Source organism: Quercus robur, chromosome 2 (genome assembly GCF_932294415.1).
Source record: "Quercus robur chromosome 2, dhQueRobu3.1, whole genome shotgun sequence".
Taxonomy (NCBI): Eukaryota; Viridiplantae; Streptophyta; class Magnoliopsida; order Fagales; family Fagaceae; genus Quercus; species Quercus robur.
The window spans coordinates 67432778-67451607 of NC_065535.1; the positions used below are offsets into that span (position 1 = coordinate 67432778).

An 18830-nucleotide genomic window follows, 5' to 3' on the forward strand; every position below is an offset into this window, starting at 1 on the left:
GGCATTGTCTGTTTGTTTATCATTGACTTATTCTCGAGAATGACCCTAGGATTCTTCTCTATTTGCAGGGGTGCCACACATGTTTTGACCTTTTCAGATTTTTTTTTTTTTTTTTCTCTCTCTCTGTTAGATTATTTGATTAATTTGATATGACTAAAATGTCCCTGCTTCTATTATCTTACCGTTAATATCATTTACCGTTATTTTTATAATTTACCTATCTATATTCTATACTGTTAATAACATAATTTTCTGTTTAAATTTCATCATTTTATATACTAAAATATCCTCATACACAGTAATGGAATTACTCAAGGGCTGAGGGGGGCCATGAGGCCATCCTCCCAACCTTTGAAAAACAAATATACTAGTATGTATATTAACAAAAAATAATAATAATAATTTTGGCTCTAAAATTTATATATTTGGCCCCCCTTCCCAAAAAATTTACAAATTGACCTAAGAAATCCAACAAATAGATAACAAGAAAAATCTATAATAATAAAAAATGCACATATTTGAATAATAAGAAAAAAAATTGGATAAATCATAAATCCAGTCTAAGCAAAAACAATAATAACAAATTAATTACAAATTCTAGCAAAAAAATCACAAAAAAAAAAAAAAAGAACTCAATAACCTTTACCCAATTTCTCCCTCTCACTTGAGAGCTCTATGCCCCTCTCAAATGACTCCATCCTCGTAGCTATAGAAATAACTCCTATGCTACATATTGATCACTCCATCCATACATCAGTTAGACCTTAAAAATATTAGGAGGTGTCAATTGACTTATAAAACTCTTGATTATAAAATCCTATTATTGATTTTTTTCAAAAGAAAAAATACAAATAATATTAATAAATTAACGCTAATAATGCAACGTCGTCAACCTCTAGTATTGATATTCCAATTTTTTTTTTTTTTTTAAATCTTTGAACAAAGAACTTCGGTCCCCCCAAGTTTGAATCCTGATTCCGTCCCTGCTCATACAAATTCTTAAACTCTCTAAAATACTTTTATCTTTTGGTTAAATAATTTTAAATTTAAAAACACAAACGGGTTAAAAGAGTAATTTATTATTTTTTTATAAGTTCTTAAATTTTAGGCTTTTCCTTTTCTTTTCCAATCTCACTTTTTATGAAATATCTTAAAATTTAGGACACTGTCTCTGTGGGGTCATAGAGCCCAGTGATATACATCCACCTTTTGTACTGGGCCTGAGGCCCATAATCGCGTATGAAGAAGACAGTGGTGATCATGGCAACCCAGGAAACTGTGCCGAGGACAGAGTTGTCCTCAACTAGCCAAAGCCGAGAGAGAAGAAAAGTGATTTACTGGCAAAGACAATCTTCCAAAGCACTCCAAAGAAAAAGGATAAGTACAGCAAGTAAGCACACTGGAGCATGGCGGTAGAGCAATTCCAAGAAAAACAGCTGCCTCCACATTAAATACTCCACAACTAATGCTCTGGCCGCATTAATGTGGAGAAGACTCCTGAATAGTGCTGCCTTGGCAACCGTAACACACAGAGAGCCAAAAATGGGTGTTTGATGGGACAGGTATTCAAGTAAGGGCTCAGATGATCAACAAGTGTGGGATCAGGATGGCTCAAAGGGGACTATATAATGGGAGAGACCCTCCATGAGAAGGGGATCGAAGATTTTACCAAAGAGAACACTGTAGCAGTCTGAAATAACTCTGTAACCATTGTCATTGTCACTTAAGAAATACTAAGTTGAAGCTCCTCGAACCAGTGCCGAGGATTGAATTGCTTGCTCAAGTCCATATTTGTTTTACTTATCCATTCTTTAAATCATCTTCAACTGTTGTTACATTCATTAAAACTCAGTTCTTCTACCCACTCTCTACAAATTTATTGTATTGGGCTTGCTGGGCTTGAATTTATTTATCCCTTAGAAATAGTGCTCAAACCCAGTCCTTACAGTCTCTATCTCACTTTATATATTTTTATAAGACAGATGAAAGTTGAAAAAAAAAAATCAAGAGCCAAAATAAAGAATTGGGATAAAATCTCTATTTAAACATTATGACACTAAACCCAAGATAAAAAATAAAAAGGATATAGAAAAACTTGACTTCATGACTCTCCAAGAGCTACTACTTTTTTATTTAACAGGTTTGGGGGATTCAAAATTAGGTTCTCAAAAAATCTAGAAGTTTTGGAGAATAGAACTAGTTACAAAGCTTGAAATTATCAAATTATGTGTGGGCTCAAATTACTCTTATACGATAAGAAATTATCAATTGTTTCAAAAAAAATTAAGTAGTTAAAAAATGATAAATTTAGTCATTTAACCATTATTTTAACAATAATGAAACATAACTTATTGTAAAATAAATATTAATAGTATAATTAAAAATACATAATTTATAGTTTAAGAAAAAGAGAACAACATTCTTTTAGGTCAATAATGGTAAGAGTAATTTTACATCCATATGGTATGTGTTTTTTTTAATGAAACCATATAGTATGTTTATGAATGTGATTGCAAGCTGCCTAGATAAATGAAGAAAGTCGATAAGCATACAAAGATGTCTGATGCTTTTCAGATGCAATAAAGACAAGCAGTAGCTTTCGCAATTAATGGAGCTTGAGTACAAAAATGTTCGCTATAGTAGGCCGTCTGACAATAGCATTCTCATCGTTTAGTTTTTATTAATTTATTTATGGATATGATAGTGTATTGTTAGACATAAGTAGGGATGGCAATTTTTCCCCGCCCCACTTAACCCGCCCCTCCCCGTTTCGTCCCGTGCGGGTTTTTCCCGCCCCACAAAGGCGGTGGGGCGGGGATGGGGCAAGATTTTAGCCCCACACCACGGGGCGGGGTGGGGATGGGTTTAGGCTTTTTAGACCCATCCCGCCCCGCCCCGCCCCTCCCCATCCCCACCCCGCTCTGGGTTACTAAAGGTTACAATTGTTAATTTTTCATACCCTAAAACCCTATTATTTAAACAAACATATTAATATTAGCATATTTTATTCCACACAATGTGATTCTCTGCCTTTATTTTGTTATATGTTATACTATGAGATTTTTATTTATTTATTTATTTATTTTAATGATTGTCTTGTTAAACACTTGGATATATTATTCAATTTTTTCTAAAAATTGATTTGATTTGATGGGATAAATTTAGTTGTAATTTCAAGTATATTTTTATTAATGAAATAGGTTTCATTAAAAAAATTGTACTAGTTGTAGGGCAAATTAACAAAAGCTAGAGTTTTACGGGTTGGGGCGGGGCTTCGTGGGGCCTTAAGGGGCGGGGATGGGGTGATAAAGTATTCCCCGTCATGCGGGGCGGGGCGGGGATGGGGCAAGACAAAACCATGCGGGGCGGGGATGAAGACCCCATCCTTCGGCCCCGCCCCGCCCCATTGCCATCCCTAGACATAAGGTCAAGACACTAATTGATTTTTGTTATAGGTGAGTTTGAATTCTATATTTTTTATTCAATGACAAATTTTTTTACCAATTAAACTAATTGTTCTTCTCAAAAACAAATTAAACTAATTGTAACCCACTCATCGAATTACTCAATTACATATAAACTTGCAACTTTGATATAAAATATATTAGTCTCTTCATAACTACTATGAGTAAGAAACTCTCATTCTTAGATCTTGCCTATTTTATGGATTAAATATTTATTGAATTCCTTTAAATTAGGCAGTAGGGTTATTTTTTAAAATTAAAAATGGACAAAAAAGATCCTATCTTTGAGCTGATTTTAAAATTATTCATTTATTCAATATACTTTTATATCCTTGATATTTTGACTTTTTATTGCATCACAATTTTTTTTAATATAATTTGATAGTTAGGAGAGTGGGGATTTGAACCATAAATTTTTCTATCTTAGACATCAAGAATACCTACCAACATAGTTATAAGGCTCTTGGCAAATCAATTCCAAGTATTTTAAGAAAATTGTTACCAAAAAAAAAAAAAAAAATCATTTTTTGACAACTTTTTATACTTCACATAAAATAATATAAAGACTTTTTAAAAATGATTGATTAACAAAAATTCTATAGGCACCTGTTAACTAGACTTATATAATAATAATTGGTGGGTTCCTCAACTAGTTGAATAAGATATTTGATATTCAATTTTTGTCTACATCAAAAATCGATGGTATCTTTGTTAAAAAAAAAAAATCGATGGTATCTTAATTTGATGATAAATAGAAAATTCACTAAAAGCAAATGTTATAAATTAAAACTCTATAAAAACATAATAATAACAATAATAATTGTGGCTTTTCCATCTGACTAATAAAAGGAAAAAAAACATGTTGAATTGGTAAATGGGAAGCATATATGGCATTGGGATTTGCTGGAATGAGGGCTTTAATAAAGTCCAAAATTCTAATTAATTGGGGGGGCCCGCTGCTCGTTACCGTTAGCCAGCCTGTGTTTGAATGTGAAACCAAGTTGTAAGAAAGCACCTAGAGTCTAACTTTAGAATCCCATGAAAGTCTGAAAAACTACTATAAAAATAATTAGAAAAAGATTAAAACCAAAGGATTAAAAAATAAAAGCATCCCATTCCCATGGTGAAATAAGAGAAAAGACATAACCACGCGCACCATTCACAAAGCCAGCAATATGCAATATGCATCAGAGAATAGCCCTTAATTTGTTGCATGCCTGATGCCTCCTACTCCAAGTTCAAGTTGTGTATGCATTTTTGTGTGGTGGGTTTTTTACTTCACGCTAAGGCACATATATAATAATAGAAGTGGGAAAGATCATGACTCATGAGTCTGTTTCCCAGACAAAGAGGCAACGTTGGTTTTTTTTTTTTTTCGGGGGGGGGCTACCCTACTATAGCTGGGTGACCTTCGAATTTTCCTTTTCTTTCTGATTAGATTTTACCCTACTATAGCTGGGTGACCTTCGAATTTTCCTTTTCTTTCTGATTAGATTTGGCATATCTGACTTAGTCAATCCAATCTTTATAATGAAACATTGCCAAATAGCTTCCATGCACCTTTTGATTTTATATGATTTGCCAGGGTCCACAATGTTTCTAATGTGCCTAGTCTTTTTGGGTGATCGTTTTGTTTCATTAAAGCAAGATTAGGAAGGAAAAAAAAATAGTTTAGTTATCTTTCATTTCGTGAGTGCAGATTTTTTTTTCCCTTTAATTTCTTTATATAATATTCTAACTCCACTCAACACTACTTACAAAGAAATGCTATATTCATAACATTTTTTTTGAGCAACAAACACATACAAATATTTGGTTTCGCTCGCACATACACACCTTATTATATTTGAATCACCCAATAAATTACTATAAGCATTTCTCTTATAATAAAAGGGTTTTATTAACATAAGTTATACGTTAGTAAATCATTTGAGTAAACTTTTTATGGGAAAATAAAATAGTGACTAACTTTTTTGATAGTTTTTTCAATTTCTCATAAAAAGTTTATTAAAATTGGACCCTAAAATACTGATTGCATACACAAATTTTTTTTATAATATTTTTTCATTTGTTGTAAATTGCAATGATTTACTGTGAGTAAACCAGTTTAAAATTTTTTAAAAATATATGGTAAAAAAAAAAAAAAAATTCGTGTATGTAACATTATTTCTCTTGTATGGCCTCTGTTAGTCTTAAAGGGCAAACCAATATAACCCCCAGTAACGGCTCCTCCTAGAAAATAGAATATAAATTCATAAATATTTGACATGATTTATATTCCTTTTTATTTGTTTGTTTATGAGCATAATTGCCATATTGATTAACACCTCTTTTGACAAATGATTAACATTAATCTGAATGGCTAATCATATGCTAGTCAAGTAACCGAGATCTTTTCCTATCATGTGCACAGCACAAACAAGGACAGACATAATGATGAAAGTAAAGTAGTAAACTCTTATTTTCAGGCAAGATATTGCTGCTTTCACTGAAAATTCAACAACTAATACTTATATAAGAAAACATTAACTTTATAGGGAAAAGCAAAAATGAAAACTAATGAGGAGATGAAGAATATCTAAAAGTAATTAAAAAAAAAAAAAAAAAAAAAGAATAGCTAAAAGTACAAAAGAAAAGACAAAAGGATGTTGTTTTGAGCAGCACGGACCACGGTTTGAGTGTCATTAATGAACAATCACTGTAGGCCAATATACTTGCATTTATCAAACCCAGGCATCAACTGGAGACCCATTTTACATCAACTTATATGACAAATTAGTCTGTAAAATCATCTAAATCCCAATTGTTACCAAATTAAACTGCTATGTTATTCTTCCTGAGGTTATGAACTTTGATGGGCGCCAAGTGAATTCACTGGAGGGATCCAGGTTATAGCCAATAGCTCATTGATCATTCCTTCAATTAAAGAATACATGCTCAAGTGAATTGGGCCAGTGAGTGCATCCCCTTCCACTATGTCTTAGATGCACTCCTGCTCAAGCCGAAGCAGCTGCAATTTTGTGGGCTTTAAACTTGGCTAGGTCTAAAAATTAGTGCAATTTCATAATAGAAGGGAATGAACCATTTGACTGGTCTATTTCTATTGTCATTAGTAATGTTTTTGATTTAAATTTGCGTTTTGCTAGTTGTGAGTTTTGCTAAGTTAGAAGATCTCTTTAGCAACTTGTTCTGCTGCTAAACTTTTATTTGTTTTTAAAGCTAGTTTCTCTTGTAATAATTGCAATCTACCTCCTGCAATTTTGGAAACTTGCAGATGCGATTGTCGTACTACTTTTTACTTAATAATGAAATTGCAGTTTATTAGAAAAATATATATATATATATATATATATATTTTTTTTTTCTTTTCTTGATGCTAGGGTCATCAGTTAGAATGATACCAATTTGTGATTAGCATTCATTTAAATGAAGAACCTATAAAGTTTAAAGTAATTTCAACACATTAATTTAATAAATGACATATAACGCAGTGGAATAACCATAAGTAAAATACATTCTATCTCAAAAATAGCATAAGCATGCCTAAGAAAACCCTCAATCCAAAGGCAAAGAAAGAGAAAAACTCTTTGAAGTTTTTATTGATAATAACAAACTTGATACTCGACGTTGTTACAACCTCCAACTTATAAGAAAAATATACACAAACCCTAAACACAAAATTATACTAGAAAAAGGAGAAATTTCCAAAATATAAAAACTTTTAAAAATTATGGAAATTGATGCACTATTAACCCTAGGAAACATCCTTCTCATTTTTGAAAATAGAAAATATCACAAAAAGAAATTTGAAACTTGTGTCCAGTGCTATTTTGCACTGAACACGATACGATTTGGACAAATATCTAGTTTTAAATACATGTCAACATCACAGTTTGTCCGATGCAAAAAAGCATCGGACACAAGCCATATCCCAAAAAAAAATATTACATAAATAACAAAATCACTTAGACATAGACCTAAACAAAGAAATTTGGAGGAAAATTGACATAGTCACAAACAGAGGTGATGTGTTTTACTTCCTAAATCGTTTACCTTGCATACCAAATTTCATACACTTCGATTTACCTTGCATACCAAATTTCATGCAATTTCACCGCTAGTGCTTGGAAATTTCTACTTCTACCATTTTACTATTTGCTCATTTTACATTGGGACTTAGGGTCAGATTGGGAGTAGAGTAGAGGGTAGTCCCTTTGTTCAAGGAAGGGTATTCCTTCTATATTAGTTCCCTCCGCCTGAATGGAATTCAACCTTTCTTTTTTCTTAGGACCGTCAGATGCCGCAAACTTTAGTTTGCATAATCAAAAATTTGGGGGTGAGGGTTTCTTTGGACCATTAGATGCTGCAAGCTTTAATTCTATAAAATGATATATATATATATATATATATATATATATATATGTTTCTCAATGTATTAGTTTACAAGTACAAGAGGACAAGGTTTCCAACGAAGACGACAGAGACAGCATATAATCTTGGCAGTTTAAGTTCCCTAGCAATCCCAGTTAACGGAGACAAGCTGAAATTAAGATATACAAGAATGAGATGTTTAACTAGTGGAGAAAGAAAACAGGGTAATGTGCCAAAAAAAAAAAAAAAAAACTTCATTACAGATCCCTCATAAGAGCAAATAATCAATGTGTTTGAGAATACACCATAAATACATTTTTAGGCTATTACTCAGTGTTGGTTACCCATCAAACAATTTTTGCATGAAGTACTTGTTCTCTAGAATTAACTATATACATATTATACAGCAGCACAGTCCACCATTTATAAACAAACGATACATAAATAAGCCACACAATCATCTAAACACTATCCTGGAGCTGGGGGGAAAAGCTGATGCCTGAAAGAAAAAATAGTACAGAGGAAACTATATATACAATATAACGGGTAAATCATCAGCTCCTTCAAAAGCAATCAAGAAAGTCATACTCCTCAACTATGAAAAGCCTAACATGTATTGTCATTCTCCTCCTCTAACCATACACACTAATATTAGCTTTCTTCAAAATGTATCACCATCACTTCAGTCACCAAGTGACAAATCTCATTTCATGGCAAGCTAAACCACTCTGGTCTCCCCAGATTGTTCAGATCCAAAATAGAAAACACAAGGAGACTGTGGTTCCACTCCAACTTGCTTAACCACTATATTGTGAGCTCACACCAGTTGCCAGCATATTTACAAAGTTCAAGTCTTCTTCCCTCAGATTCAAGCCTCACAATCAATCACTGAATCCCTGAAATCCCATCTTACCCTGGTATGCCTCAATCACTGCAGGGACTTCTTCCATAAATGGAGTCAGAAACTTCTTCTCAAAGTCCTCCTTCCTGTGATTCAATTGCCAAACTAAATCTATATCTTTGCTAACCAGACCTTTAGACATCAAAACTTGCAGAACAGCACATCTGGGAATCATTCTCTTCTCCATACTTATCAGAAATAAATTTGGGCATCTAGCAACATCCAATGACATCAGACCCCCCTTAGTCGTCAAGAAATCAAGCACATTCCGAATCTTCTTCTCTGAACAAATCATTAGCATTGGCTGTACTCTAAATGCCGTAAGAAAGTCATTTTCAGACCAACCAAAGCTCCTAAGAACCTCCTTTTTCTTTTCCCAATTCACTTTGCTTATTAGTGACATTGAACGGACACCCAAAATAAAGGAGCGCCTCATCGGGTCAAAACCCATATCTTTAATTGCACATACAACCTCTTTGAACAAATCAATCCTCAACATAAGCGACTTAGGTTGCATCATCAAGAGCCCTGCAACATGTTTTTCTGGTACTCCATGAGCCCTCAGAGTGGATATATTTGGCACCAAAACCTTCTTAATGTTGCATCGAATCACAAGGGACGATTGCTTCAATGCATAGATAAGATTCTCATTGGTATGAATAATCCCCCTAAGAAAATTAATGGTGGGTATTATCTGTTTCTTCAAACTAGACAATAAAATGAATTTATTTGAACAGATAATCCTAGGTAAGTCAGGTCCTCTAAGACCCAAGGACGCAAAATAGTCCATCTTGGGTCTTATAGTTTTCTCTGGATGAGCTAAAATCAGAGGTGGGTGTTTAGAAATCAAGCTTGCAATGTCAGCTTTTGTAAACCCGTAAGTGTTCAAAAGGTTTAGAAGTAAGTCTGGTTTATCAGTGTACTTAATATTGACAACCTTAGAAGCTGAAGTAGCTTTTTCTAAGGACAACCCACATGAGTTCATGAGGTAAGAGACTGTCAAAGATTGTTTCTCTGTGGAGTTTGAGACAGAACTGAGAAATGGCATTGTCTGGATATAACGAACATAACTGGTTTTTGAATTGAAGACTCTATTTTGCATCAGTGTTTTGCATGTGAAATGAAACATCTTTCTAAGGAAAGACTGGTGGGTTTATAAATTGTAATAGAAAGAAACTACTTACCTGTGGTTTGAGAGGCTGAATTGGAGTTGAAGCTCTGAAAGAAAAACCCTAGAGAAGGAAAACGATTTGTTGGCTCACTGAGTCAATGTCGTGAGCGAGCTAAGATGGAGGAGTGATGACCACTGGCCCAGCTGGGTTGGATTTGGGACAATATCTGGTCCAACCCATTTAGTCAGGCCCATCTCATGGACCTATGCACATTTGTTTGGATGAGTTTTTGGTCCACTTATTTTGTTTATTATTTAAAAATAATAATAGTACTTAGAAAAATATGAAACTTTTTAGGTCTGATTATTGAGTGCTCTTAGGGTATTTATTAATGGATCATTTTAAGAAAATTTTAATATTAATTTTAAGGAAAATATAAAAAGCTATCAAAAAATCAATTGTTTTGTTTTTTTTTTATAAAATATTTCTTAAATCAATATATTTAGGGCATCTATTAACTTTTCCCAACTTTTTTTTTTTGTCTCACGTTTAGCAAAAAAAAATATAATAAAAAAACTACCGAAAAGTACTGAATACCAAATAGACAATGAATATATCGCTTTAACAAGTACTAAAAAAATATAATGAGAATTTCAAACGTATTGTGAAAACAATTTGCTAAATCTACCTCGGTTGAGTGTTTAGGGTTTCATTTAGGGTTCCCTTTTTCATTTAAAACATACCATTAGCCTTGGCAAATTCCAGGTAATCCCTCTTCACAATGTGTTATGAAGACAATTTGTTTAGACGCCTAATTTGTAATGTCAAATTATTGAATTAACAAAACCTTTGGTAACCATACTTACTACATTACAGAAAGCTTCCATAAACAAGAGTCATGATATACCTTAAAAAACCACATTTTGCCTGATATTATTCATTTTAGGAGATTTGTTTTTTCTTATTATTAATCTTCTGAGGCACTAAAGACGTGTCCGTGCGCCAATTTTACGGTAGAATTGTGTGATATGTGTTGGAGATATTGTCCCCCCCCCCCCCCCCACCAAAAAAAGAGCAAATTTTTTTATTATAAGTTTAATTTTATAATTTCAACCTTGAGGTTTTGGAGGAAATTATAAACTGTACTGTACATTTCAAAGACAGTACGAAAGGCTGTCACAGTACAAAGAATTGAAATATCTTGTTAATAGTTTAATATAGTTTTAGGGTCGGGTTGTAATTAGTTTATTTTATTGAAACTGAAAACTTTTTGTTGAAAATATTATAGCAAAATAAGCTAAAAGTTAGCTATTTGTTTTTTTGTTGAAAGTACTCTATAAAAAAAAGCTAAAAGTGTTGAAAGTATTGTAGAAAAAAAATTTATGTGTAATTTTAACCCTATTTTAATGCTTGAATATGCAAAGTGACTTCCAAATATGAAAGATGAATATTTAACATTTTTTTTTTTTTTTGTCTTAACTATAATTTACTATCAAGTTTGTTATATCATAATTAAGATACATATTTCATGAAAGCCATCAATTAGAGTTACCAAAAAAGTACCATAATGTTAATGGTAATTATAATAACAAGTTTTTAGATTTGGACAAAAAAAATATCATAATATGAATGGTAATTATAACATTAGTAACAAAGGAAGTCCTACAATGGAAGAATCCCACACATCGATGTTGTGATATTGTTCTGAACCACTTTTATCTCAAATTCATCTAAAGAAGAGATCACATGTGCCATTTCATTGTAATAACTTCCCTCACTACTTTCACATGTGTCTCGTCTAGAAAGCTTTTGTCCAATATCATTGTCTTCATGTGCTCTAATAAAATTACGAAGAACCATTGTAGCAACAATAATGTGTTCTTAAATGCGCAAATCATAGTTTGGCATATCTTTCAAAATTCTTCATCTATTCCTCCAAACACTGACAAAACGAAGTGATGAATGGAAATAATTAAATTTCTCCTATGAATTTTGTGGTGTTCAACCTTGTTGAAAATCAGAGAGGTGATACCTCTTCCCCTTAAATGGTGCAAAGAACCCTTTCTTCATAGGGTATCCTAAATCAACAAGATAATATTTTCCTACAAATGAGAATGTTTATTATATTAGCATTTTCAGTACATAACACATACTTTAATACATTAATTAAAATTCAACATTACAAACCAAGTTGAGGTTTTGGAAGTTGTCACTATCATTATTGAGGCAACTTAAAAATATTATTGTGTCATGTGCTGGCCCTTCCCATCCAACACATGCAAAAGTGAATTTCATGTCAAAATCACAAACACAAATGCAATTGATTGTTGGCTCCCCTTTCCTTTCTTTGTATGTATGTTGCTTATGAACTGGTAAGATCATGGGGACATGAACCCCATCAATCAAACCAATGCAATCCTAATCATTGCCATAAAAATACCATGTGAAATTTGCAACATATTTTCATTGTAAAGATAAATTGAATAAAATTAAATCAAGATACTAAAATAACAAAGTACCTTGAAATGTGGCCAATAACTATTAGAATTGAGAATATGTTGTGACATATTAAGAAATGCACGATTAGAATGCTTGATAATATCTTGTGACATAACTTTGCCTAATGTAACTACCATTTTCATGTGTTGACTTATTGTCTCACCTAGAACGCTAAAATTTATCCTAAAACATTCTATTACACATGCCATGACCAAATACAACCAATGTAATTGCCACAATCTTTTCTAAGCGAACTCCTTTGCTATCCTCATATCCATATTGAGTACTCGATGTATTACACAATTTTCCAAAAACATGGTGTGATACTCTAAATACATTGCGACATTTCCGCTCATTCTCATGTAAAATATATTGTACCCATTCATACCCTGTTTATAAATTTGTATGCATTGATACTTTGTTCATATATGTCTTCATGTAAACTATGACACTAGCTAAATATGTTGCGTGTACAAGCTCATCACTTATTTCAAAACTCATTTCCCTGCATATATGTGGTAATATAAACCAAACTGTACATATAAAAATTACTCAAGCAACAAAAGTTCATATTATTGTTAAAAGTCAGTAACACAGAACAGACTCAAAATATTTTCTAAACTGTCAGTTCATATTTTCTACACCAAACTATGTTGTTTATTCAATACAAGTCAGTTCATATTTTCTACATATTATTAGAAATGTTTTCTACACTGTTTATTCAAATCTGTCTCAAAACAGCATCTAGCTACCATCCTACTTGTTCTGCCATAGCATAAGCATATATGTTAATTAGAGACCCGAATAAATTTCAATACCACATGCATATATGTGATTCCAATTTTGAATTCCTATAACCATATATGTGATTCCAAATATCTGATTTCATAAGCATCAAGTAACAATAAGCAATTTTGAATATCTGATCCCAATAAGCATATATGTGATTCCAATTTTGAATTCCTATAATCATCAAGTAACAATCACCTAAAACACAAGAAAAATCCAAATATTTAACAATTGGGCTGTTCACATAAAACATAAAACATAAGTAATACTAAAACATAAGTTCTTAACTCATTCCATATTTAAATAAAATATAAGTTCTTAACCCTACAACATGTTTTTAAGCAATACTAATAAAAGACAGACTGCACATACAGAAAATACACACACACAAACAGACTGCACCTCATAATTTTCTCCAAAGTATCAAAATCACAGACTACACCTCATAATTTGATCCTCCATATTTCTCTAAATCCAACTACAATTCTCTATTTGCAAAAAGCCCCTTCCTAGCTATTATCTGTTGGAGAATCTTTCCTTCCTGTGATGACTGATGATTAAGCCTTTAGCTGCATGCTGCAAAATGAATCTTAAAATCCCCAAATTATCAATATCTGTCAATCCAAACTCAAATTCTTCAAGCTAAACAAGGCCATGAATGGATTTCATTTTAACCAGCAACCAAAACTCAAATCATTTGAACATAGCTGTGTTGCAGATGTGCTTATTATATGATCTTTCATAAAGAGAGGGTACTCATACCCAACTAAATGCAATTGAGTCCTGCATTGCAGCAAAAGAATTTGATTGACATATTGAGAAACATCTCTAACCGCCTCAAGTTCAAGCAAATCAACTAACCAAACAATAACAGAGCTTGATATATTTCTAGCATCTATCATGTTAGCACCCCACAACCACCCATCAAAGCCAATATCTGCCTTTAGGCTTCTCAAATTAATGAGCCAAAATATATAGAAGCAAGAAACCATGTATAAAACTGAAGGCATCTAGAGGACACAAATTAATGAAAAAAGAATGAACAAATTTTCATTGAATGTTTCATTTGCAGGTGTAACAACTAATAAATCAAAGAATAATGTTGGTCTTCTCTGTCAAGAATAAGCAAGAATCTATTTGAAACAAAAGATTCTAAAGGAAAATAAAGTCAATATTTGAGATTCATAATCTTTAACAAACTAATAAATCACAATATTCGACATTCATAATTGTCAAAGTATACCCATCATAATCATCAAAGAATACCCAAAAAATTGATCTCTAATCTTTAAACATCAAAGTATACCCATCATAATTATCAAAGTATACCCATCATAATCATCAAACAAACCCTAAAAATTCAGCCACACCCAACAAAAGGGAAAACACATTAATAAATATAAAAAATTTAAATACAACTCACTGACAAATCGGCTGATCTCCCTCACAGTGGCAGCATCAATTTCTTTGTCTTTCTCGATCTCTCACAGCCTCTAATATCACCAGTAGGGGTTTGTCCAAATAAAGGAAGAAAAGAGTGGCAGACAGATGTGAAGCAGATATTTGGATTGTTGGTGGGTAGATGTAAAATTGAAGAGCATTGAAGATGAAGAAGTTGTGGCATTGATGAGGAGAGAGTTGGGCTGTGGAAATTGAAGAGCTGAGATCTTGCAAGATACGCATTGCTGGGCTGAAGAGAAAGGGGAAAATTTAAAATATTACCGTTGCTAAACGGTTCACATTGGGCAAATAAGCTGGCTTTTTTTTTACACAGTGAATGGGCCCTATGAACAGTGAAAAGGGACCCACTTGATGCTAAAAAATAAGTTAAATGCAGAATATGCTGGAGAAATCAGTAATGCCAAACGCACGCTTAATATGTGCTTTCTTTTTGGATAAGATGGCAAGCAGAAACTATATATAATAAAAGTATAAAGCTGTTGCAACTTAAAAATTACCCCTTTTTTGTGCATGCACGTCTATGTAGGACACATTTTTTTTATTGGTAAGTTCCACACACACCCAATGGCTGATGGGTTTTGAATCCATGACCTCACTCTCTGTCTATCTCCTATAAAAGGAGAAGCCTAGAAGGAGCCAATTGAGCTAGAGCTCATCAATGTCTATGTACTACACAATTGTGTTTCACTCCCAAGAAAACAAATGAAAAACCAAGATATAAAGGCAGCAAAAAAAGATCTCAAACTTTATTAGTATTTACTTGCTCCTTACATAATAAAAGGAAAAAATATAATCAGAAATGAGAGGCTACATGGACAGAGAGTGAGTTAAAAGAAATCCATCCAAAAAATGAGGCAACTAATTATCAATAGTACCAGTTAAACCAAAAATCATATGCTGAACACATGTAAGTTCCAAAATCAAGCATAAAGATCAATAGATTATGCATCATGTCCGTAAAGAACAAAAATTTTGGTTCTCCTCGTCAAAGTCAGTAATGGAAACACCATTGTAACTACTAATTATGATATAATCTAAACACTACAGTGTATCTGTAAGCTCTTATATCAAATTAAGTATTTAACCAATTATTTTTCTGTCCTTTTTTTGGGGTGGTGGGTGGGAGTTTCCGCCGGGGGGCGGGTGGGGGGGGAAGTGTTCTTTGGACCATCAGATGCTGCAAGCTTTAGTTTTAATAATTTATACATACATACATACATACATACATACATATATGTTTGTAAATGTATTAGTTTATAAGTACAAGAGTAGAAACACAACAGGGCAAGGTTTCCCACGAAGATGACAGATACAGCATATAATCTTTGCAGATTAAGTTCCTTGCAATCTCAGTTAACTGAGACAAGCTGAAATTAAGATATACGAGGAAGAAATGTTTAACCAATGGAGTGATTGTTCTCAAGAAAAAAACTATATACATATTATACCGTAGCATGGTCCACAATTCCTAAACAAATGATGAATAAAAAAAGCCACACGATCATCTAAAGACTCTAAACACTATCCTGAAGCTTGATAAAAAAAATGCTAATGCATGAAAGAAAAATAGTACAAAGGAAACTATACCATATAACTGGTAAATCATCAGCTCATTCAAAAGCAATCAAGAAAGTTATAGTCCTCACCTATGAAAGGCCTAACATGTATTGTTATTCTCTGCCACTAACCATACACCAACATTAGCTTTCTTCAAAATCTATCACCATCATCACTGTCACCATGTGACAAGCCTTATTTCATGGCAAGCTAAACCAATCTGGTCTCACCATATTGTTGAAATCCAAAATAGAAAACACAAGGAGACTGTGGTTCCACTCCAACCTGCTTAACAACTATATTGTGAATTTGTGAGCCCACATCTGTTGCCAGCATGTTTACATAGTTCAGGGCTTCTTCCCTCAGATTCAAGCCTCACAATCAATCACTGAATCCCTGAAATCCCATCTTACCCTGGTATGCCTCAATCACTGCAGGGACTTCTTCCATAAATGGAGTCAGAAACTTCTTCTCAAAGAATCTCTTCCCATAATTCAAATTCCGAACTAAATCTATATCTTTGCTGATCAGACCTTTAGACATCAAAACTTGCAGAACTGCACATCTGGGACTCAGTCTCTTCTCCACACTCATCAGAAATAAATATGGGCATCTAGCAACATCCGATGGCATCAGACCTGCCTTAGTTGTCAAGAAAACCAGCATATTCCGAATTTTCTTCTCTGAACAAATCATTAGCCTTGGCTGTAATCTAAATGCAAAAAGAAAGTCATTTTCAGACCAACCAAAGCTCCTAAGAACCTCCTTTTTCTTTTCCCAAGTAACTTTGCTTATTACTGACATTGAACGGACAGCCAAAACAAACGAGATTCTCATTGGGTCAAAACCCATTTCTTTAATTGCACAAACAACCTCTTTGAACAAATCAGCCCTCAACTTAAGTGACCTAGGATGCATCATCAAGAGATTTGCAACATGTTTTTCTGGCACTCCATGAGCCCTCAGAGTGGATACATTTGGCTCCATAACATTCTTAATATTGGCTTGAAACGCATAATATTGCTTCAATGCAAAAATAAGGTTCTCATTGGTATGAATAACCCCCCTAAGAAAATTAACGGAGGGTATTATATGTTCCTTTAGACTACACAATAAAATGTATCTATTTGAAGAGAGAATCATAGGTAGGTCAGTTCCTGTAATACCCAAGGACTCAAAATACTCAATCTTGGGTCTTATAGTTTTCTCTGGATGAGCTAAAATCAGAGGTGGGTGTTTAGTAATCAAGCTTGCAATGTGAGCTTTTTTAAAGCCATGAGTGCTCAAAAGCTTAAGAAGTAAGTCTGGCTGGTCTGTGCATTTAATGTTGACAACTTTAGAAGCTGAAATAGCTTGTTCTAAGGACAACCCACATGAGTTGATGAGGTAAGAGACTGTCAAAGGTTGTTTCTCTGTGGGGTTTGAAACAGAACTGAGAAATGGCATGGTATGGATATAACAAACATAACTGGTTTTTGAATTTACAATTCTATTTTGTATCAGCGTTTTGCATATGAAATGAAACATTTTTTTTTTCTTTCTGAGAAAAGATTTGCGTGTTTGTAAATTGTAGTAAAAGAAACTTACCTGTGGTTTGAGAGGCTGAATTGGTGTTGATTGAAGCTCTGAGAGAAAAACCCTAGAGAGAGGAAAACTATTTGTTGGCTCACTCACTGACACTGAGTCATTGTTGCGATGCGAGCGAGCTATGGCAGAAAGGAGTGATGGTCAAGACAATTTGTAAGGGCAAATTTTGTTGCCTTCGTAAGTTTGAAAGTCAAATCCTTAAAAGCCCATACCTTTCCTCATATTATCCACTTTAGAAGTTTTTATTTTTTATTTATTTTTTATTATCTTATATAATTTTTTAAGTTCTTGAGATCCTATTTTGACAATGTAAAATAATTTTATGATAAAATTGTGTGATATGTAGAGTAGATGATAATAATTTGATAGTTAAGTAAAGGGAAATTGAACCCTAAATGTATTTATTATTAAAAACATCAAAAAATACAAGTTGAACTATAAGACTCTGGACACCAAAAAAAAAAAAAAAAAAAAAAATCTAACATAATTATTCATGTATGTTTTTTTTGGGGGGGGGGGGGGGGGTTGGGGAGGGGAAGTGGGGGTGTAGAAGTAAATACTAGTACATTCTAAAAGGCAATGTCATAGAACAATGAATTGAATTATCTTTTTAGTATGACATAGTTTTGAAATTTAAATACAACTTAGTAGATACTCACTTCTATAGTTTCTCCACCCAAAAAAAAAAAAAAAAAAAACTCATATATGTTGATGCAATTAATCATATGGTGAGGCAATACATTAAACACGTACAAACAAAGGGAATAGTTGGAATGGTACTAATGTGATGCTAACCCTTTTTTTTGAGAAAGAAGTGTGATGCTAACCTAAATCACTATGTTGCTTTACTTAGAAAAGGATTATGAGGATCATAACCAATAACTGATTATGATTCTCGCTAATACTTATGCTTGGTGGAAGTGGAACTTCCCTTATACAGAATGATTATTATTATTTTTTGACCCAAAAAAAGAAAAAAAAAAAAAAAAAAAGAAGCTTAATTCGGGGCCTATTAATGCTGGGCGTCCCTTGTTTTCTGCCATTTTCATCATTGCAATAATGCTGCTTGAATAGCAAGGATCATCATGA

General features: G+C 33.1%; 2 protein-coding genes and 1 long non-coding RNA gene across 7 annotated transcripts; all 3 read right to left on the reverse strand.

Annotated features, from left to right (window-relative positions):
• Positions 1 to 8106: 8106 nt before the first annotated feature.
• Positions 8107 to 10046, reverse strand: LOC126714648 (uncharacterized). The gene has a single exon (XM_050414881.1). The coding sequence runs from the start codon at positions 9863 to 9865 to the stop codon at positions 8717 to 8719; it is 1149 nt and encodes a 382-aa protein (XP_050270838.1). The 5' UTR covers positions 9866 to 10046; the 3' UTR covers positions 8107 to 8716.
• Positions 10047 to 11458: 1412 nt separating this feature from the next.
• On the reverse strand, positions 11459 to 17744 carry LOC126714649 (transcription termination factor MTERF6, chloroplastic/mitochondrial-like). 5 transcript variants are annotated; one of them, XM_050414885.1, is made up of 3 exons: positions 16244 to 17744; positions 14560 to 14826; positions 11459 to 11950 (listed from the first exon to the last, which is right to left on the reverse strand). In XM_050414885.1, the coding sequence occupies exon 1, from the start codon at positions 17679 to 17681 to the stop codon at positions 16536 to 16538; it is 1146 nt and encodes a 381-aa protein (XP_050270842.1). In that variant the 5' UTR covers positions 17682 to 17744; the 3' UTR covers positions 11459 to 11950; positions 14560 to 14826; positions 16244 to 16535. The 5 variants fall into 5 exon arrangements, with proteins under 5 accessions (XP_050270842.1, XP_050270841.1, XP_050270839.1 ...); XM_050414884.1 differs by lacking the exon at positions 11459 to 11950 and adding an exon at positions 13400 to 13712; XM_050414882.1 differs by lacking the exon at positions 11459 to 11950 and adding an exon at positions 13400 to 13919.
• LOC126714651 (uncharacterized) lies at positions 13400 to 17842 on the reverse strand. Its single transcript, XR_007651648.1, has 2 exons — positions 17742 to 17842; positions 13400 to 13725 (listed from the first exon to the last, which is right to left on the reverse strand). It is a non-coding gene; the product is annotated as an uncharacterized LOC126714651 (long non-coding RNA).
• Between the last annotated feature and the right edge of the window lie 988 nt (positions 17843 to 18830).